The following is a 22,054-nucleotide window of genomic DNA, read 5'->3' as shown; positions in this document are numbered from 1 at the left end:
CTCTGAAGGATGAGTCCACAGACCTCTGGGCTAAGCAGATTTTAGGGTTCACAGAGAGACCCATGTGCATGGCCAAGGGACCAGAGTGGGGAGCTGTACCCCTTTTATTGTCACCTCTCAGGCAAGACTCTTCACTGATGGGAGGCAGGCTTAGTGGTGACCTCCATTCACAATTGACTTTTTCTTCCCAAGGTCTAGAAGGCAAGCATCTTGATTTGCTAATGAACACATAGAAGGTAAAATCATGACTTGGGAAGGTATCCGAAAGCGATTTTATGTGGTTTCTTCTAGAATTATGTTACACAATCACCCAGTCAGCCAGAGCCCAGAAGCCGTTGGTGTTTCTGGGGTGTATACCTGCGCTGGAGGGCACTCAAGCCAGGCATCCAGAAACCTCCATGTGCATCAGACACGGGTACCTGTAGCTTTAGTTCCTTCTCTCGGTGCTGTGTGAGGACCACTGCTGGGTGCGGATCTGCTCTGCTGTACACACCTACTTCAGCACTCTCTGGGTTTCTGTTCCTTCCAGGCAATTCCCCAACCCAGTCAAACCCCCACCCTTTGCTTTGCCCCACCTCCCTCAGACACAAGAAGGCCTCCTGGGAGACAAGACAGAGTTTGCAGCACTTTTAATGCACAAAGCAAAAGGTGATAGGCTGGCGGGATGACTGGCCTTCATCCCACATCCGGAGCTCCAGTGCAGATGTGGCCCCATGAGGAGGTAAGTTACGGTTCATAGGGACGGAGAGCCAAGAGCAGGAAACGCCGTTCTCTTGTCAGCCAAGGGAGTGAGGATTCCATTTTCTGGGGATGAAACGGTAGGAATAAATGTTTCTGACATAGAGCAGACTCACGGCCTTCAACTTAAGAAGGTGGTGGGCCAAGGCAGACCTTCCGTCAAGGAGCGTGAAGCCGGCCAATGCGCAGGGGCAGCCTGGCCTATCCCCAGTGAGGCCAGGCAGGGTAGCTGGTAGGAGGACGCCCGAACTTTGCACTAATCCTACCGTCTGTCCCTTTCCTTTGATCTTTACAGCTTCCCCCAAACTCCTTGGTGCCTCAGAGAAAGCCAGCTACACAGTTTCTGAGAGTCAGTCCCTGACTAGTTTTTCCCAGCTTCCCTTGGGCTCAGCTGCTTCCGTCTCCGTCTGTCCCCCCGGCCCCCGCCCCGAGCCACCCACCTGGTTTCAGAGCACATTCACCGTCCTCAGCTCTGTGGCCTGGTGTGCCTGCAGCACTGCCAAAGCCTCTTCCACCTGTGGGACACACGGGGGGGGGGGGGGCGGGGGGGGGGCAGGTGGTTAGTGCCGCTGCCCGGCGGAGAGTGCCTAAGTGTGCTGGGTACTCGAAGTCCCCTCCCTCCATGGCGCTGCTGCCCCCAAGTGCCCCTGACGGAAACCCCCAGTCACCTGCTCCAGACAGGTGTCCACTGCTGGACAGCTGGGAGAATCTTAACCCTATACTCCGTCACAACACAGCTCCTTGCACCAAAACCTTGCACGGGGAGCTGCTGCAGAGAATTAATCTGGAAGGGCTGGGATAGCACCCTGCCCCCCACCCCACCCCCGCCCCCCCGCGTCGCTCAAAGATTCAGCAAGTGCTAGCTGGCATTAGGGAAAAGGGAAACCGTCCCAGCCACAGCCTGGGAGCCCTTCTAGGAGAGGTCTTTGTCATGAGCTCTCGCAGGGCACCCTGGCACCCAGACCCCAGACCACCTTGGCGTTGAGGGACTCTGGGGACTCCAGCATGAGCAGCAGCTCCGAGTTGTCGATCTCCAGCAGCATGCCTGTGATCTTGCCGGCCAGCTGGGTGTGGGTATCGTAGATAAGGGGGTACAGACGCTCACCTGTATAGAACACCTGGCTGATACCCCAGCAGCCCAGGGGCGGTGGGGAGGGTGGTGGGTGCTGTGGAATGGAGCAGTGAGGCATCTGGGGGCTCGTCCCAGAACTGCTCCTTCTAGGCTGTGTCCCTCAGCTCCACTGGGAGCCTCTTTCCCAACCATAAAGTGCGTAGGACAAACCCTGCTTCGGAGGCTAATTTGAAGAATCAAATTTGATATTCTAGGTGAAGTCACCTACACAGGGTCGGACACAGACTTGGGGTTTAAAGACTACTCTTGCTCATCTTGTAAGAAATAGTTCCCATATACACACCAAAATTCTAGACAAGACACGCTAAGGCCGAACTGGACTTCTGAGGGGGCGGGGGGAGCCACACACACGAGATAAATTCACCTTCCACCGTCAGGCACTTCTAGTGACAGGGCCTAGCACTGGTGGCCAGCCCCTCTCAGCAATGTGTGGAGGGTCTGGCCAGGCTGGGGTGTTGGGGTGAGAGGTTTTCCCGCGAGGAAAGTGAAGAGGTTTACAGGGAACGGCTAACAGCCTCCTGCCTCCATGAAGCCCATGCAGAATTTCCTTTGAGCAGTGGGAAGTGGCAAAACCCCAGGTGAGCTGAGGAAACAACAGGGTGGTGGCAAAGGGGGTCCTCAGAGTGACTCTGGACATCTTGGTGGCCACGGAGGGAAGAACCTGCCACCCAGTAGCAAGCCTGTCATTCATTCGACAGTGAGTAGCATCCTTTGGCAGGGCCTGCCGTAGACACTGGGCTGGGGACGAACCGCACAAGGAACTCACAGCCCAGCAGGGAACGTGTGTTTGCCCCCTGCCCCGTGCACACTTATTTCCCGCCTCCCTGAAGTGGCCACTGGGAGCTAGACGACGTGTGGGGACAGCCTCTTCCCCTTCAGGAGAGGTGAGGAGCTGCGACGCCCACCGGCAGAAACCCAAGATCATACCCTAGCTCCTGGCCCCCGATCTGCCCACAGCTGGGCTCTCTCCAGCCCGGCGGGTGCCTGGAACAGCAGAGCTGAAGAAACTTCGGGACCGTCTGGTCTGACCAGTGTTTTGAGAGAGAGAGGCCGAGAGAGCCGAGGCGACCCCAGCAAGGTCATCCAGCAGGTTGGTCCGCAGCAATGCTGGACCCCGTCCACACGTCTGACCTCCACTCGAGGTTTCCCCCCACCAGGCTGGCCCCCCCTCAGCCCCCGCTTCCGGCTGCAGCCACTCACCAATCATCTGCTTTTGCTCGTGCAGCGGCGCCGCGGCCAGCATGGACGCCGTCAGGGGCTCCTGTCCCGGGATGCGCACAGCGGGCTCCTGCACCTGTACACGGTGCCGGGACACGTCCCTTAACCACCATGGACAGGCAAGGCCTCGCCACACTTACCCTGTCAGCGGGGCACAGGCCTCCAGGGAAGCTCTGGAAGAGCGCGGCAGGGGGCAAAGTAGGGACAATGTCCCTCACAAGGGCACAGTGGGCTAGACACGCTCTAACTCAGATGCCTTCCACGGTGCCAGGAACCTAGAACGGCCCCCGCCTGAATGCTGCCATAGGAAAGCGTTACTATTCACTTTGTGCCAGATAACGTACTTTTTATCACGTAGCTTTATGGCCACATCCCCAGCATACTCCTGACCCTTCCACATTGTAACTTCCAGCACATTTTGCCGTTTAAAGATGACACCTGTTCTTTTTGCAAGAAAGAGTTTGAAGTATACACATTGAAATTCTAGACAGGATAGGATAATGCCGAGTTTGGGACTTGGGCAGGGGGCAGGGAGATAAATACATAGCTTTTTAATCACAACCTTTCAAATATTCAGCGTATTTCTAGAAGATCTTTCCTTGCTGCTCAACGCTGAATACTAAAGAAATCCAGATTAATTTTTCTAATAACCCAGGCAGAGCAAATCATAATTAATAAACCAAATGTGATCTTGGTCCTCTCCCTCCTTCTGTTAGTAAAGGGGATTGTTTCTTGACTGTACACATTAGTAAATGATACTTCACAATTCAAGAAAAGAAAAAAACAAAAACAAAAATAAATAACAAGGCCCAGAGAGGGCCAATGCCTCCAATGCCTTAGCCAAGGTTCTGAGCCAAGCTTCCCGGAGCCTGGACTAAGAGGGCAGTCAGGCCAGCCTTACCCCAGGGTTGAGTGTTGCTGAGGAATATTTGTGCGTCAGGAGAGGCCCGCTTGGTGTAGAATATCCCACCCCACTGGCTCCTGTGGTCTGGGTGCCAATGTTGGCTGTAAGAAATAAGCAGGAGTGTTAAGGCCTGACAGCGATCTAAAGCCCCAAAGCCTAAAGATGAGCATCCATGTAGTAGGCCAGCGCCAACCAGGAGGCCGGCACATAGATGTGCACACACGGCTCCTGCGTACTCGCTACGGTCCGATCTGAGGCTAAGCCCTGGCACATGTGATCTCATTCACCCGCGGGACCAAACAGGAGTGCTATTTTCATCCCTATTTTAAAGATGAGGTGATCAGATAGTTAGCAAGGTCACAGAGTGAGCTGGCCCCAAGAACTGGGTCTGTGGGACTCCGGGGCCCATGAGAACTCCTATGCCACACAGCCTCCAGTCAGCTCTACTCTCCAAGAGGGCCTATGACAAGGTCACCGTGGAAGCCAGTCCTGACTCCCCACCTGTGCCGACCCAGCACCAAGCCCTTGCCCCGCCCTCCTCACAGCCCCATTCCTCTTGGCCCTGCCCACACTCACCCACTCTTTGGGTGTGGGGCACCAGGGGTGGCACCTGGGTAGAGGCCTGCCTGACACTGCTGACCTGGGCCGGGGGGCGCCGCAACATGGCTGGTGGCCGGACCACTGAGGCAGCTGGAGGGTAGGTGGCTTGTGGCACAAAGAACATGGACAGAAAAGTTGGCGGGGCAGGACAATCTGAGTGGCCCCCTGCACCCTGAAGGTTCCAGGGTGAGGAAGGGAATGGGAAGGGGGAACCAGAACGTTCTCAGCAAAAAGAGGAGTGAATTCACCGAGTCAGGCAGACCCAGAACTCCGGGGAAGGGGAGTGTGTGGAAATCTACAATTACAAAGCCAACTTGTTCCTACCCAGAGCCCCAGGAGGCATAGGCATCATGATCACGCCCACAGGGCCCCCAAGACACTCTCAAATCAGGGTGAGCGCCCCTCCTAGGGAGGGGACATCCATCAGCAACACAGCCCCAGGAGTTCATTGTGACGGTCACAGATCAGACCAGTCTTGGGCGCGAACTGAAGAGAATGGCTACGCCCGCGAGTCTTACAAGTTGGGCACTGCGTGGCGCTTCGTACACGCCTCGTTCAGAAGAGGAAACTAGAGGTGAAGTTACCCACCGAATTAACGCCCGGGGGACTAGCAGAGCCAGGCTTGCCCCCAAAGCCGGTGTTCTTAGCCCCGGGATCCACACTGCCCTGCGGGGCCCACCCCCGCGGGCCAGGCTGAGGGTACCAGGGGCTGAGTCACTCACAGGAGGGTCTCGGAGGCTGGGCCGTCCACCTGGGGGCAGGCTGCATGGTGGGGCCGGAGGCATAGTATGCAGCCTGGGCTGGAGGCTGTGAGGGAGAAGACTGGTAGTCAGGGGCCTGCAGCAGGTGAGAAACCGCATCCCCTCCCGGACACCCCTGAGGGAACGCCACTGCCCTCTCCAGGGACTGGTTAGTGAGGCCCCACAAGCTGGGATGGGGCCCCTGCTGCTCAGCTCAGGCTGTCCATGAGCCCTGAACCCTCCGGGGGAAGGTCTTAGGTTCAATCCTTGACCCTGATCAAGCTGGCAGCCCAAAAGCGGCACGAGATGGTCACACCTACTCGGACCTGTGCCGGCTGAAGCTACTGCTAAAAGCAGCCAGTATGCCCATCCCAGTAGCTGCTCATGGCCAACACCTTTCTGCTTCCTCTAAGCCCCGTGAGCTCCCTCCGGAACACAGACCTCCAGCAGGGAGGCTGGCGGGCGGCCCACAGACAGGACCGGCTAAGCCGGGGAAATGCTACACGCTCTCTGCTGGGGTGGGGAAGTGCAAATGCATACCAACACGTTAGGGGAGAGTAATGTGCATAGGCGAGTGTCGTACAGCATAGAAAGCTAGGTCCCTTTTATTTAATGCATTGTTTCCCAAACTTATTTGACCAGAAAGAGTCTCTGAGCAGAACACAAATCTCTCCCTGGGTGGGAAGGGCTGTTTGACAGCAACACGCCTACCCGCCTCTTACAGACGGGGTTAAAAGGGCCTGCCTGCCGAGTTTCCAGCAGAAACACGCTGAGAGCCCACATCTACCTGGGAAGCTGTCGTCCTGCTCTACCTGGCTGTCAGGGAAGGGGTGCAGGCAGGTCATCACCTGGGGCACGGCGGGCAGGAAGTAGCCGGTGGGCTGCTGGAAGGAGCCCAAGAGGGGGCCACCCAGTGCCCGCACCGTGGACAGACGCTGCATGTACTGGTTGGTCAGGATGGCCTTCCGCTCCTCTTTGCGCTGGGCCAGTGCCACGTACAGTGGCTTGGTGCCCACGATGCGCCCGTTCATCTCGGTCACGGCCTTGGTCGCCTCTTCTGGAGAGGAAAAACACACAAAGCCAAACCCCTTGCTGTGGCCACCCTCTGTCATCACCTAAAAGCAAGACAAGACAAAGGCTGCTGGGGGTGGGGGAGACTCCTGGGGGCTGTGCTCCCCTCCTCCCCACCCCGCCCCACCGCCCCAGGACCCAGCCCGGCACTGAGCAGGCCCCGAGAAACCGTCTCCCCGACATTGACTGAGGCCCACCGCATGCCAGATAATGGATGCACCTTCTCATATCACGTGTACTGCCACCTGATGGGGGGGCACCTGATGGGGGGGCGCCACTCCCACTTCACAGGCGATGGAAGCGGGGCTCAAGAGTGACTTGGCGGAGATCAGGCCACTTGCTAACTGGGGGCTGCTTGCCGTTTAATAGGACACTCCCCAGAGTCCGTGGGAACCGCTGCATTTCAGGATTTTTATGTTTTCTTTCTGAAATGATTTTCCTAAGCTGTGATGGAAAGCTGGTTTAAACGGAATCTACCTTCATCACATGGGCTATCATGAAGGAAAAGGATAGTTTAGGATTACCTAAAATCTAAGAACAGGGTGGCGTTCTTTACCTAGGGCCACAATCTTAAACACTCCATTTGAGGTCCCTGTGATGAAAATCTGCATTTTGACTACTTTTTGTTTTTTTTTAAACTACCCATACAATTCTTTTGGTTTATTTGGGAATTAGGGAAAGCATAAAATGTTCTTAAGAGTGAATTTCCTAGAAAGTCCAATTAGATTTGTATGGAATATAAAAATGATTTAAATTTATATTTTTGGTGACTTATTCTATTTTCTTCGTGGTAGAAATAACAGTCCTTACTACAATTAAAAAAAAAAAAGAGCGACTTCTCTAGGGTCACCCAGCCTGTGGACACCCATCAGCCAGGCTTCAAACCCAATGCAGTGTTCTGGTAGATGTCCATTGCCTCTCCAAGGCACTGAGCCAAGTTCTTTAGGAGTCTGGGGAAGAGGTTCTTAGCTTTGCTAATAAGATAACTTTTAAATTTTGGAATAACTTTAGATGTCCAGAAAAGTTGCAAAAATAGTACAGAGTGGCTATCTTTCAGCCAGCTTGCTCCAACGTGAACAGGGTACATGTGTATATTAACACTGGGACGATACTATTAATTATCAGCCACAATGCTATTAACTGAACTGCAGGTCTCATTCAGCTTTCACTAGTTTTTCTAACATTTTTCTCTTCCAGGATCCAATCCACATTGCATGTATGGTTCGTAATCTTTTTTTGGGTCAAGACACTGGCCTGGCTCACACATTTGGACTTGAACAGACATACTTTTTAAATCTGCTTTATTAGAGCCCATGTTCTACATCATTGGTGTTCAAACTGCACTTTGCCACCCATTCATATGGGGGCCTGGGCCTGAGGGTTCACAGAAACCCCCTCAGGAAGGCCAGGGGATAGAAGTCAGGGGGTCTATGAACTTGGATGGGGAAAAATATGGCCTCTTGTTTTCACATTAGCATTCCCTTCTATCGTGAATACGGACAACAAAAATAGGGGAGTCTTGGCTGTGCTTGGGATTTTTGTCAGGAAGAGAAAGGAAATATTTTCACATCATGTTAATCACTGCTGCCCTCAAAATATCATCTACGCTAACTGCTACCTCCCTAGATCTTATAGTTGAATATAACAACGAAGCACATACTGCTGTCTCCTCCATATTTTGATAATTATGTTTCAATATAATTGTTTCTCTGTAATCCTGAATTTTTTTAAAAGATTTTATTTATTTATTTGACAGAGACAGAGAGAGCACAAGCAGGGGGAGCCGTAGGGAGAGGGAGAGGGAGAAGCAGGCTCCCCGTTAAGCAGGGAGCCCGACGCGGGGCTCGATCCCAGGACCCTGGGATCATGACCTGAGCCAAAGGCAGACGCTTAACGACTGAGCCACCCAGTCGCCCCTCCTCTGAATTTTCTTTTATGCACTGAAAAATATTCTCAGAAGGGATCCATAGGCTTTCATAACCCAGATTTTCTTGGCACAAAAGTAATGTCTTAACAAGTTAATAAGAACTCCTGTTAGGTAGTAAATAATGACAAAATACATTTATGCAGCTTTACTATAAACATACTATTTTTAGCACTTTATATGCTTTAACTCATTTTCATTCTCACTGTATTTTATATACAACCGAAATCATAAATATAAACTTACATAAAATCCCCACTTTATAACCTAATCGGTCAATTAACAAGATAGTGCCGCAACTCTGAGCAACCCAGATTTTTACAATTCCCTTCCCTCAAGGAGGCCGGTGAATCTCCAGAAATTAGACACCACGTGTGAATAATCAGATCATTTCACTACTTGTTGTGGGCAGGTGCTCTGCATGCAGGCTCCTTAGTGCTCAGGATACCTCGAGAGGCAGGGAATGTTGCTCCCATTTCACAGATGGGTAAAGAGACTCCAAAGGGCAAAGTCACTTCCCTCAGATTCTACAGCTAGTTAATGTAGGACTGGGATTTACACCTAGTTCTAATTAACTTTAACATCCCAGTTTTCAACCACAATACTACACAAAGTATATATTTGCTGGGAAAGAAGGCCCATAGCTTTTTTATAATGTTTAAGCAAATTTACTGATGCTTATTTACATGTCCCATAGCTCTGTCATTTTTTCAAAGATCTTTAACTCAAAAATTGTTAGAACCTCTGCCCTAAACACCAGGCTTCCTGAAGGACATTTAAAATTGGACTCAACAGGGATGCCTGGGTGGCTCAGTCGGTTAAGCGTCTGCCTCTGGCTCAGGTTGTGATCCCAGGGTCCTGGGATTGAGTCATGCATTGGGCTCCATGCTCAGCGGGGAGCCTGCTTCTCCCTCTGCCTGCCACTCCCCCTGTGTGTGCTCTCTCTGACAAATAAATAAAATCTTTAAAAAAGACTTAAAAATTTAAACAATGCAATTGGATTCAAAAGGCAAAAGAACTTCTAGACCACTTCCCAAGAACCCAACCATCACATCACATATGCTGGTCTCCAGCCCCATCACTCACACTGATATCTTTGGAAAGTTCCTCCTTCCTCCCTGCAGCTCCCTACCTCCTCACAGTCAAGCCAAATGCTTCTGTCACTGCCACTTCTCGCAGGAAGCCCTCCTTCCTGTTCCCCTGAGCTACCACAGCTCTGCTTCCAATACTCCCACCCCACCCCACAAACACCTTATAATAGATTTGAGTTAGTGATGCATCTGACTTCCCCCACTTGATTATAAGCTAGTCAAGGGCAAGAACCACATCTAACTCATTACTATAGGCTTCCTAGAGGTCCTTGTAAGACAGGTGCTTAAGTATGGAATGAATGAACACTGAATTATATGAAAATCATCTGAGGAGCTTTAAAATAAAATGCCCAGGCCCTACTCTGAAATCTTCCATTTGTCTAACTCAGGTGTCTGTCTGTAAGAGCTCCCCAGGGCGGGGAGGGGGGGGGCGGTTAATAAGCCAGGGGGTTGAGAAACATCCAATGAGCCCGACACTCTCATCGTATAGATGAAGTTCAGAAGACATGGGCTAAAAAGTAGAACAGCCAGTCATCACATATCAGGTGCTACGTGGGCTGGGCACGTGGCAAGTGCTCAGTAAATGGGGAAGAATGAATGACGAATGAAGCAGCCCAACCCTCTCATTTTCCAAATGGGGAAACTGAGGTCCAGAAGGCAAGAGTCAGTGGAAATTCTGAGACATGAATTTCTAGAATCTGGCATACAGTAGGCACTCAATAAATGCTTTTCGAATGAACCAAGTTACAGGGAGCCCCGGTAAGTCCAGCTGTGCGACTGGGACTGGACTTCCACCCTCTTCCCCTCCAGAGCAGACAAGGCTGCAGATGGACATCAAGCTCCAATGGGGGTCAGACATAGCCCCCCAAACCCTAAAAGGAGAGGCGCAGCACCAACTCCTTGGAAGCCACGAGGGAGGGAGGGAGGGAGGGAGGGAGGGAAGGAGGGAGGGCTGTGTAGGCAGCAGGACAGGACCGGCAGGCTCTCTATCCCCTGCAGGTGCCCCTAGTCCTCACCTTAGCACTGGTAATCACTCCATAGGGAGAGAACTCTTTTCTCAGCTTCTCATCATCAATGCAGTCATCTAGGTTCTTAACGTACAGGTTCACGCCCTAGAAAGAAAGGTTATTGCTTGGTGTGTCCCTACCCCTCCAAGCCCCCGGTTGCCAGGTGTCAGGGGCCAACGCAGGCCATGGGGGGTCCTGGAAGCCCTGGCCACCCAGCCTCCTGTTTCCAGTCTTGCAGGGCACCCATGCCCCCCAGTCACTCAGCGTGCCCATCCCCTGGAAGCTACAGCCACCCCCCGCCCCCACAACCTCTAAAGCCAAGTTCCCAGACGTGGGATTGCTGGAGGAAGGCTTCCCATCCAGGGCCCTCCATACACGGACACGCTCACTTAGCAGGAGCTGTCACCAGGGGGCTGTCACCTGGTAACGGGTCAGCCGGTCCTGCTTCATCTGCTCGAACCTGCGCTTCAGCTCATTCTGCCGTTCCACACGCTTCTGGGCCCGGCCCACGTACAGCAGCCGCCCGCTCACCTCCTTCCCATTCATGTCCAGCACAGCCTGGCCAGGGAAGGGGACAGAGTCCTTGGTAACCCCCACCTCCCCCCGAGGCCCTGGTCTCCAGTCCCAGTGCCCGGGCCTGAAGGGGGCCACCTGCAAGCTAGGCCAGCCTCGCTGGCTGAGAATAATTAGAAAGAGGATAAAGGCCATTTAAAGTGGATCCACTTTTTGAAAATATGGGACAAAATTTCAGAGTAAACCACAGATTTAAAAAATGTGGAGACACCTGGGTGGCTCAGTCAGTTAAGCGCCTGCCTTCGGCTCAGGTCACGATCCCAGGGTCCCGGGATCCAGTCCCTCATCAGGCTCCTTGCTCAGCAGGGAGCCTGCTTCTCCCTCTGCCCGCCGCTCCCCCTGCTTGTGCTCTCTCTCTCTCTGGCAGATAAAATCTTTAAAAAATAAAATAAAAATAAAAAATTTGATTGGAGCTGTACTTTAAAAAGTGAAATTGAAATAAGCAAACTACCCATATTTAACATTTAGGTTCTTAACTGTATCTACACCTAAGACTTCCATGTCTTAAACTGTCAGTGGCTTTCTCTTCTCCAAGACATGCAACTTCTCTTAATGCATTTATACTGAACTGAATTTACATGGACTCATCTGCAAAAAATCAGCAAAAGGTAGACTCGTGTGTATACCAGCTCAATGGTTAGGATTAGACACTAGCATTAGTGAGGAGAAATGTTTGAAAGGGGACTTTTTTAAGTAAGCTCTATGCCCAAAGTGGGGCTTGAACAAAAGGGAACTTTTTAAGTGGTCAGCTGGTTAGTAAATATTTTCACATAAGGGCGCCTGAGTGGCTCGGTCGGTTAAGTGGTTAAGCATCTGCCTTCAGCTCAGGTCATGATCCCAGGACCTGGGATCAAGCCCCACATCAGGCTCCCTGCTCAGCAGGGGGTTCTGCTTCTCCCTCTGCCCCTGCTCCCGACTTGTGCTCTCTCTCTCCCTCTCTCTCACTCACTTTAAAAAAAAATATTTTCACGGGGAGCCTGGGTGTTAAGCGTCTGCCTTCGGCTCAGTTCATGATCCTGGGGTCCTGGGATCGAGTCCCGCATCGGGCTTCTTGTTCCTTGGGGGAGCCTGCTTCTCCCTCTGTCTCTGCCTCTCTCTCTCTCATGAATAAATAAATAAAATCTTTTAAAAAAATAAATATTAAATATAAATAAAATAATAAAATAAAATAAAAAATATATAAATAAAAAAATATTTTCACATAATAGTGACTTTAGCATCCCCTCCTAAACATGCAAATCCATGTAAACATACTCTCGGGCCCCAATAAAGTTAGTTCCACCTCAGTCTTAAAAGGTCGTTACCTTGGTTTTCTATTCTGTTCCATTGATCTGTGTGTCTATTTTTGTGCCAGTACCATACTACTTTGATGACTAGTTTTGGATTATTATTCAGCCATAAAAAAGAATGAAAGCTTGCCATTTCAAGGACATGGATGGAGCTAGAGAGTATAATGCTAAGCAGAATAGTCAGAAAAAGATAAATATCCTATGATTTCACTCGTGGAATTTAAGAAACAGGTGAGCAAGGGAAAGCAAAAAGAGAGGGAGGCAAACCAAGAAACAGACTCTTCACTAGAGAGAACTGATGGTTAGCAGAGGGGAGGAGGGTGAGGGGTGGGTGAAATAGGTTCATTAACACAGTGTAATATTAGTTGCAGGTGTACAATATGGTGATTCAACACTTTCATACAATAGCTGGTGCTCATTACAACAAGTGCACTCCTCAATCCCCATCACCTATTTAATAAGAGTTCGTTTTTTATAGGTAATATTCCACGGTGTGTGTAAGTGTGTATACACATACACACACACCCCACATCTTCTTTATCCATCTGTCAACTGACGGACACTTGGGCTGATTCCATAATTTGGCTATTGTAGATAATGTGGCTATAAACATCCCGGTGTGTATGGAATTGCTGAATCACTATACTGTACACCTGAAACTAATATAACACTGTAAAAAAAATGTACACTTACAGAAAATAAATAAAAGTCATTGCCAAAGTCTCTAAGACCTTGGAGTCTATGGACCCCTGAAGCTTCAGCCACCTACTCAACTTGTCATTTTATAGTTGAGAAAACCAAAGCCTAGAGAGAGAGTGGGATTTGTCCAAGGGCACGTAAGAGGTCACCTTTGAAAGGGGCCATTTGCACTTAAGAACAAAGCTTCCAAGTCAGAAAGAGCGGGTTCTAATCTCAGTGATGCCTCTTACCAGCTACACCCTTGGAGCACTTGGTGATAAGTGCTGAGCCCACACTCGTGGGGCACAGAGAAGAGAGAGTATGCAGCCCTTAGCACAGCGTCTGGCCCATGCTAAGTGCTCGGGGAGACGTGGCTGCCATCAAGGTGGCACCGGGTCAGATCTCTCTAGCCAGAATCCACAATGAGCTGAGATCCCCCATGTCCAGTGGTCTTAATGGGGCAGCAGCCTGGGAAAGAGCTTTAGAGTGGGAAGCCAAATAGGAAAACATTTCTCCAGCTCTGTCATGATATGACCTCGTTCCATTCACTTGTTCAGCCAATAGGTATCTGGTACCCATTGGCAGGTGCAACGCTAGAGATTTAGCTGTGAAACGAGACCCAGTCTCTACCCTCAGTTCTATACATGGAGATCTGTGTTACTGATGGAGAGAGGCAGAAGGGGTACCTCGCCAGAAGCATGAGGTTAGAAGAGGCTTCTCGGAGGAGGGAAAGTATAAGCGGAAACCCACAGGGTACGCGCTAAGTTGTCTAAAGCCACACTGTCCAATATGGCGGTCACTAGCCACACGTAGCTCTGAGCACTGGAACTATGGCTAGTCTGAGCTCACTGTGCTGGGAGTACCAGATTTCAAAGAATACAAAAAAAGGGGGAATGTAAGATATCTCAATTTTTATATTGAATATACACTGGAGTGATAATTTCAATATGTTAAGTTGAATGAGACATTATTAAAATCAGTTTTTTTTTTTTTTACCCTTTTTAATGTGGCTGCTGGAAAATAATGTGGCTCCCATTATATTTCTATTGGACAGCACTAATCTAAGGAGCAAGAGAAGGGAAACATTTTGAGAAACGGCATTTGCAAAGACCTGGGAGCTAGGAATCACATAGCGCTTCCCCTCCCCGGCCTCAGCCCCACCATCAATTCAGGAAGAGGGCCGTGGCTATCTCAGAGGCCCTTCCACCTCCCCTGTGGGCAAGAATCTACGGAAAGCAGTCGGCCTTAGGGTTTGGAAGCACCCAAAGGAGGCTACAACCTTCTTCTGCCTTTGCCACAGGCAGGAAGGGCCCTGACTGGTGTGGGCCCAGGCTGGGGAGGGACTTTCTTCTCCTCCATGGCAGCTGGGGCCCCCTGAGCCTGATCTCCTTTCTTCCTAGTGCTGGCTTGGTGCCTCCTCCATGAAACAGAGCCACGGGGAGGCTCCTACCTTCTGGGCTTCCTCATGCTTCTCAAAGTTGACAAAGCCGAAGCCTCGGGAGTGGCCACTGTCGTCCCTCATCACCTTCACACTCAGCATCTTCCCTGGGAAGGGCCAACCTGGCTCAAAGGGGGAGTTTGGGAAGCCCCAGGATGTTCCCCTCCCTCCACCCCCCCCACAACCCACCCCACCCCCTGGGGGCTTGAGACTACTTAGTGCTGCCCCCTGCTGACTCCTCAGGAAGCCCCTAGAAAGGCTGCCCCTCCTCCCAGCCCAACCTGGGGATAGAGGACAAAGTGATCCCCTATTCCCTTGGGGAACACACCCACCAAACTGGGAGAAGAGGTCCTGCAGGCCCTGCTCGTCCACGTCCACATGGAGGTTCTTCACATAAATGTTGGTAAACTCCATGGCCCGAGCTCCCAGCTCTGCTTCCCGCTCTCGTCGGGACTTGAAGTGGCCGACGAAGCTGTGGACACACTGACGGGGTAGGCAGCTGCCAGCCCGCAGCCACCCCCATCCCACCCGGCAACCCTGGGTCACTGGCGCCAATTGCTGCCAGCCTCCAAGGCCCCTGTATCCCGAATCGGGAGGCTGGGCAGGGCAATACTCTTTAGATGGACTACAGTCAAGGCCGGACCACTTCCAACAGCCAAGATTCTATTCTCTAAGCATAAGGTTAAGAAGAGTTCATTCTTGAGGCAAAGGCACAGGGAACTCCTACCATACACCAGGCAGCTGAGTATGCAGGAGAGAAGAGCAAGCATGAACTTGAGAGTCATACAGATGAGGGCCTGAATCCTCACGCTGCAGTTGCCTAGTGGTGTGACCCTGGGCAAGTTACTTAACCTCTCTGAGCCTCAGCGTTCATTCCTATAAAAAGGGATGAAGGGTGCCTGGCTGGCTCAGTCAGTGGAGCATACGACTCTTGGTCTCAGGGCTGTAAGTTCAAGCCCCACGTTGGGTGTAGAGATTACTTAAAAAAAAAAAAATACAGGGGCGCCTCGGTGGCGCAGTCGGTTAAGCGTCTGCCTTCGGCTCAGGTCATGATCCCAGAATCCTGGGATGGAGCCCCGCATTGGGCTCCCTGCTTAGCGGGGAGTCTGCTTCTCCCTCTGCCCCTCCCCCTGCTCATGCATGCTTGCTCTCTCTGAAATAAAATCTTTTTAAAAAAATACAAAATAAAATAAAAACTGGGGATGAAACCCTGATCACAGGCATTTGCTTATTCATGTAACAGGTACTGGATGCACCAGGGAAGCAGTGGTGAGAGAACCAGACATGGTCCACGCGAGGGTTACTATTGGGGGGGGGGACTGAAGATATTAATTTTCAAAATCGTAACTTCCAAGTTCATGTAAACACATTTAGGAAAGTATCCTAGATTAAGAAGAAAACATAAGAGGGACACCTGGGTGGCTCAGTTGGTTAAGCATCTGCTTTAGGCTCAGGTCATGATCCTGGGGCCCTGGGATGGAGCCCCGCATTGGGCTCCCTGCTCAGCGGGGAGCCTGCTTCCCCCCCACCCCCGGCTTGTGCTGACAAATAAAATCTTAAAAAAAAAAAAAAAAAGAAAAACGTAAGAAAATTCGATGGCATCTGTAGCACACTCAGCACAAACAAGTGGTAGCGGGCATTAAAAATTACAGAACATGGAGTAGCAAAGGTGAACCTGGGCAAGCCGTAGCTAACAAATATCACGTCCTTCTGAGAACTGGGGAAAGCCCGCCAGGCTTGGTTTCACTGATCGGAGGCTCCGCTGAGACGCTCTGGACGAAGCAACTCTCAGTGCCTCTTCTAGCTCAGAGCCTCCTTCCCTCCCCGGCACTGAGCATGGGGCTGGTAAACAGGGGGGCAGAATCCAAACTGGGGGAGGGGATTCTCGCCAGCATCTGCAGCTCAACTGGCCCACCCGTGAAGCACGGGGGATGTTGAACTTACATGTATGAAGATGGCAGGCTAAGCTTGGGCCTACTTCCCTTCCCGTCCAAAAACCCCATGAAACAACACAAGAGGCTTAAGAAAAAAATTCACAGCCATGCCGAGAAGGCTGGAAAACAGATGAAATCACTGAATCCAGCGGTGATCTGGTCATTAGCTGTTCCTGCGGGAATTTCAAAAGCCCCTCACTTATGACTCAGAGCAATCATCTTAAGGAATATCAGCAGCCCCAATCTTCCCTGGGGAAAGGGAGCTCCCGAGGGACTGAACTGTTCCGAGGTCACACCGCCAGGAGAGTTCTGGCTGAGGCTCGGTGTCCGGTGCCCAACAGGTGGTGACGGGCAGCCTCTGGCCCCCCACGTCCCACCACTCACACTTTGCGGTCATTCAGCAGCATCCCGTTCATGGTGGCAATGGCCTGCTGCGCAGCCTCATGGGTCTCAAAGTGGACGAAGCCGAAGCCTCGGGAGCCATGATCGTCACACACCACCTGTGCCACAGGGGAGGAGGACGGGGTTGGGGGGCACCCCACAGAGGGTTCAGGTACAGAAGAATGGCAAAGGTAACGAATGACTACTATCTGAGTGCTTACGCTGTGCCCCACACAGGGTCCCTCCACGTTCCACTCCAGCCCGAGCTCTTCCATCCAGATTTAATCATGTTGACTGGGGCCCCACTCTGGGCCAAGCACCTGCTAAGGGGATCACATGCTTATTTTGTCCTACTTGCTATAAGAGCCCCTCCAGGCAATTCTTAACCTCTGAGCCCCCACTGCCTGATGGGGGAAAATGGGAATGAAGGACTAGTCCAAGGTCACTAGCCACCAAAGTTTCTGATTATGATAGCTACCACTTAGAGGGTGCCAGGTGTCCTTTCAATGTCGTGAAGATTACCAGACTTAAAACACATGCACAACAAGCCTATGAGGTAGGTTCTACCACGGCCCCCTTTTAGAGGAAGCCGAGGTATGGAGAGGTTACTCAGCTGGTCCGAGGTCACAGTGCCAGGAAGTGGAAGAGGCAGGATTTGAACCCCACACAGTCAGCACCGAAGTCCAAGATGTGATCAACTGTGTTGTGCTGACTTCTCAGCAGCTGGCCGGACTCCACGGGTTTAGTGCTCTTCCCACCGCACTACAGAAACCTTTCCAGGGCAGCCCCGTGGAACTGGTTTCTATCCTGAGCCTCTGACTACACGGCTCACTAGGCTTCTCTCGCAGAGCCCAATTTCCAGCTTTTCCTAAAAGTCTCACCGTCTCCAACCAGCCTGAGAGCTCCCAGGGTAGGCCCCATACTGTGTGCCCTGCATCTAACCTGGCCCTCCACCACAGTGGGTCCTCATTAGGCCTCAGAGACTCGCCCGGGTCACGTCCAGCTTTCTGACCAATCCTCAGTGGCCCAGAGGAAGCCACGAGGCTTGACCGCCCTGATGGCCTTAATTAGCAGCCTTCCGGTATCCATGCCCTTTATCCTGTCATGTCTACTGTCCTCTCCCTCTCTCTGAATTTGGACTGGTCTTACGACTTGCTTTGGCCAACAGAATGCAGTGGAAGGAAAGGCGGGCCAGTTCTGAGCTTACATCTCAAGAGGCCTGGTGAGCTTCCAGTCTCCTGGGACGCTGCCCTTGTCATGAGACTAGCCTCGGCTAGCCCACTGGAGGAGGAAAGACCACAGGGAGAGAGCCGAGGTGCTCCAGCTGACAGCCAGCCACCCTCTAGAAGCAGAGCCAGTCAGCTTACAGCGGGCATACGAAGGAGCCAGCTGAGAGCAGAAGTGCCCAGCTGAACACAGCCCAGATGGCCAACTGCAGAATTATGAGCTAAAGAAAGGGTTGGTTGTTGACAGCTCAGCAAGGTGTGAAGCGGGGTGCTGCTTGGGATCCGTCTGCCACATGGGTATTTGATACAGACCCTCCCCTGCAAGGACACACACACCCACCTTGCAAGAGAGGATGTTCCCAAAGGTGGAGAAGGTGTCATATAAGGCCTTGTTGTCAATGGAGTCCTCCAGGTTCTTGATGAAGATGTTGCCCACCCCTGACCTGCGGAGTCCTGGGTCTCGCTGCGACCACATGATGCGGACAGCCTGGCCTTTGATCACTTCAAAGTTCATTGTGTCCAGGGCCCGCTCCGCTGGACCGGGGAGGGGGTGAGAGGAGGAGGAGAAAAAGGAGCAAGTAAGGGCATTTCTTTCCCTGAGCCCCGAGGTGCTTCATTGGAAGCAAAAGGGGGGGGGTGGGAAAGGATCACTGTCTGGGTCTCACTTGAGAGAAGAACCTGGAGCCTCAGGAGAGATACGCAGAAAGAATGAACGTGCGGGGCGCTCCTCCCACCTTCCCAGTGGGGTCTCATTCAGCTCCTTGCAAGAGCCGCGTGAGCATGGACTGCTATCCCCACTTCACAGAGGGAAAACAGAGGCTCGGAAAGGGGGAGGGTCAGTGGCGGAGCAAGGTCTACTGCGCTTTTCGAAGGCACACGGAGTAGATGAAAACGTAAAGGACAGCCCATAAGACAAAGAGTGGCAGCAGTTAGGGGAAATCAGAGCTCAGAGGTACTGAGGGGCAGAGTTGAGACTCAATCCCAAGTCGTAGGGTTCTGGGGGAGAACACCTGTCTGAGCTTCTTTCACCTGTGAAGTGGGGATGAGGAGACAGTTACCCCCTTTCCACCTCTAACAAAGGGGGATAATACTATCTACCTCCAGGGGGTCGGACAGGTTGAAAATTAAATAAGATACACAAGGTGGCTCACACTTTGTGCCTGGCACAAAAGAGGAGTTTGGTAAATGGTAGTGTGTTTGAAAACAGCAGGCTACGCCCGTCCTCCTGCCACTGCTAGAGCCTGTTCCCTCCCAGCTAAGAGGCAAAATCCTTTCTCTTCCCTGGAGCTCCATTTATCTCATCTGTGAAGTCTGGCAGAAAGGTCAGAGCGTGCAGGGCTTGGAGGAAGAGGTTAGAGGCAGTGGTGGGTAAAGCAGAGCAAAGGAGAAGGCTCTCGAATCCAGCTCAGTCACCTGCTGGGAAACAGGCAGAACCACCCCGGCAAACCCTCGTTTGGGAAACCTTCCCACCAACCCAGGGTGTTTTACCATGCACCAAAGGGTACTGGAAATACTTCACTGACATAGCTCACTCCTTCTGTGCTATTTATTGGGGAACAAGCCTTAGCCCCTTTTCACACACGGAGAGGTGTGGAGTTTCGTGAACTCTTGGCTCAAATTCACACCCTGGTGGCAGAGCTTTCGGAAAACCCGGTGCTCTTACTGTTTATCCTCTCCACTGTCAAAGAGAGTGTGGCCATAACCACCTGAGAACCTCTAATCAATCCTATCAGCTCTGAGAAACCGGTTTTGGGGCCGGGAGTGGAGACCAGATCTGGCGCAAACTCAGATCTCGCAGCTGGGAAAGGTGCGAGCCCAAGGCCCGGCGCTCCCGGCTTCCCCACTCATCACCTGCATCCTCACCAGGTGCTTTGACTTTCTCATCCTCCCAACTACTCTATAAAAGCAGGTACGCTCCCCATTTTTCAGACAGGCAACTGAAACTCAGAATGGCTGAGTAATTGCTCAAAGTCACACAGCTGCCGCCTTGCTAATCCAAGGTCGGCCCAACCCCAAAGCCCTTGGTTGGCTGTTTTCACTCAGCCTTAATATTTGTCCTCTGTAAGACGGAGCACCAGTAAAACACACAGTAGGCGCACATTAATTGCCCGTTCCCGTCTCAGGGGTAGGGCCCCTTCCGACGCCCTCTGGGCCTGTTTCCCTGGCTGCAAAACGAGCCAGAGATGCCAGCGCAGGCCCCGAGCTGCTGTCGGAAGGCCCGGGCGTCCGGGTGTCCGGGTGTCCGTGCGTCCGTCCCCCCTCCCCCGGGCTCACCGTCGGCGGGCTGCTGGAAGTTGACGTAGGCGTAGCCCAGCGAGCGGCGGGTGGCCACGTCGCGGCACACGCGAATGGACAGGATGGCGCCGGCGGGCGAGAACTTCTCGTACAGCATGGCCTCGGTCACGTCGGGGTGCAGGTCGCCCACGTAGAGCGAGGCGAGCGGGTAGCCCGGGCCGCTGGCGTTCATGGTGCTCGCCGAGACGCCGCGGCGGGGCTCTCCTCCCGAGCGGCCGCCCCTCCCTTTAGCCCCCGCCCCGCCCCGCGCCCCACCTGGGACCCCTCAGCGCTCCAGGAGCCCCAGGTGAGGCCTCTGGGACCCCGCCTCCGGAGGCGGGGCGCGCCCTCAACCCCGCCGCGGGTCGGGCTGCGGGGACGCCGGTCAGGGACGGCCCAAGACTTGTTCCAGTCCCGAAGGTCATTGCCTTCTGGGCCTCTGGGTCCATTTCCCTTCTCAGTAAAACGGCGACAGCGCTCTGCTCAGGGATCAGAGGGGACCCGGTGCATTCTGGGCGTCTCACAGGCGAAGAGAATCCTGAGGCGGGCACCCAGTTTCGAAGCTCGTGCCCCTTGCCTCCTGAAAGGAGTCTTTTTCTCAACATGGCCCAAATCCAGTACCCGCTCTGGAACCGGCCTTATGACCTGGGACTGACTGCTCCACTTGAGAATTCGAGACCAAGGCCTTCCTTGACACTGGCTCTCGTATCACCAAGGGATATTCCTGGCCCACTTTTTTTTTTTTTTTTTTTGAGAGAGGCGGAGAGGGGCAGAGGATTGAGAGAGAGAATCCTAAGCAGGCTCCACCACGCTCAGTGTGGAGCCCAACACAGGGCTCTATCCCACAACCCTGAGATCGTGACTTGAGAAGACATCAGAGTCGGATTCCTGACCCATTGAGCCACCCAGGCGACCCCCACCCCACCCCACCCCAACTTCCTTTTGACTAAGCCATTCTACCTGCATTCCATCAGGAAGCTTCACTGTTACTCTGTGGGGACAGAAGGCACCTGACAGTACAAGGCTGTGGCAGTAGCCCCAAGGTGCGCTTGCAGCCTCAACCTACCGGTGGTGTGGAGGCACTTAAAACAAAATTGCATTGCACTGTGGGCCAGTCGTACTCCCCAATATTTCCCCTTGCCCCTCACAGGGACTCTCCCAGTTCCCTACTGCAACGAAGCAGGCAGGCTCCCACTGACCTTGCTTGAGTGTGGTTTCCACAGGCGGAAGAGCTCTGAACTAGTCTGGTTGCTCAACATACATGCAGTAGCAAGCAAGCGCCAGACTTAATTCTAATCTTGGGCTGAAAAATAACCCTCATTTCTTCCCTCTCCTTATGGGAGTGTGGAAGTTTTTAGAAAGGGGACAATGCCATGAGGCATTTGTCTGTGCTGTGGGCTCCCAGAAAGTGTTAGGAGAGAGAACAGTCTGGTAGAACCCTGGGGATGACCAAGCCTTACGCAAGCATCTCTCACAGGCTTGGTTACACCTCAGGGTTAAGAAAGTGTGTGTGTGTGTGTGTGTGTGTGTGTGTGTGTGTGTGTGTACCTTGAATGGGATGCAAAATAACTGTTCGTAGCATATCTTCGAAGCTACAGAAGAGGACCTAACACCTGGATGGTTTGTTGTGGAGTATGGAGAAGCGTCCCCTAATAGGTGGAGAGTGGCTGTTTATTAATGGTAGTTTCTTCCCCTTTACAACACCTTGACTTCTGGTTCTAAATAGGGATGAAATAAAGATGTTCCCTACTTTTAAAGAAAGAGTAGAGCCACGAGTGAGTGTGACTAGAAGAGGTAGCTAGTCCTGGCAGTGACAGAGATGGCGCCATACATCAG

The 22,054-nt window shown here is 52.3% G+C and overlaps 2 protein-coding genes across 2 annotated transcripts; both read right to left on the bottom strand.

Moving 5' to 3' along the window:
• Positions 1–612: 612 nt before the first annotated feature.
• Positions 613–6,363, bottom strand: LOC148163603 (polyadenylate-binding protein 1-like). Its single transcript, XM_088026647.1, has 7 exons — positions 6,145–6,363; positions 5,181–5,285; positions 4,569–4,764; positions 3,071–3,223; positions 1,713–1,843; positions 1,179–1,253; positions 613–804 (listed from the first exon to the last, which is right to left on the bottom strand). The coding sequence occupies exons 1-6, from the start codon at positions 6,361–6,363 to the stop codon at positions 1,185–1,187; spliced, it is 873 nt and encodes a 290-aa protein (XP_087882773.1). The 3' UTR covers positions 613–804; positions 1,179–1,184.
• On the bottom strand, positions 6,288–20,411 carry PABPC1L (poly(A) binding protein cytoplasmic 1 like). The gene is made up of 8 exons (XM_088026777.1): positions 20,219–20,411; positions 18,285–18,478; positions 16,722–16,837; positions 14,736–14,875; positions 14,416–14,510; positions 10,846–10,983; positions 10,435–10,530; positions 6,288–6,389 (listed from the first exon to the last, which is right to left on the bottom strand). The coding sequence occupies exons 1-8, from the start codon at positions 20,409–20,411 to the stop codon at positions 6,369–6,371; spliced, it is 993 nt and encodes a 330-aa protein (XP_087882903.1). The 3' UTR covers positions 6,288–6,368.
• Positions 20,412–22,054: the final 1,643 nt, after the last annotated feature.

Source organism: Eumetopias jubatus, unplaced genomic scaffold (assembly GCF_037043125.1).
Source record: "Eumetopias jubatus isolate StellerSeaLion01/CBP00866 unplaced genomic scaffold, mEumJub1_p1.0 scaffold_9, whole genome shotgun sequence".
In the NCBI taxonomy this organism is placed as follows: domain Eukaryota; kingdom Metazoa; phylum Chordata; class Mammalia; order Carnivora; family Otariidae; genus Eumetopias; species Eumetopias jubatus.
Note: the sequence above shows the minus strand (reverse complement) of the source record. Positions and strands in the feature narration are given on the sequence as shown.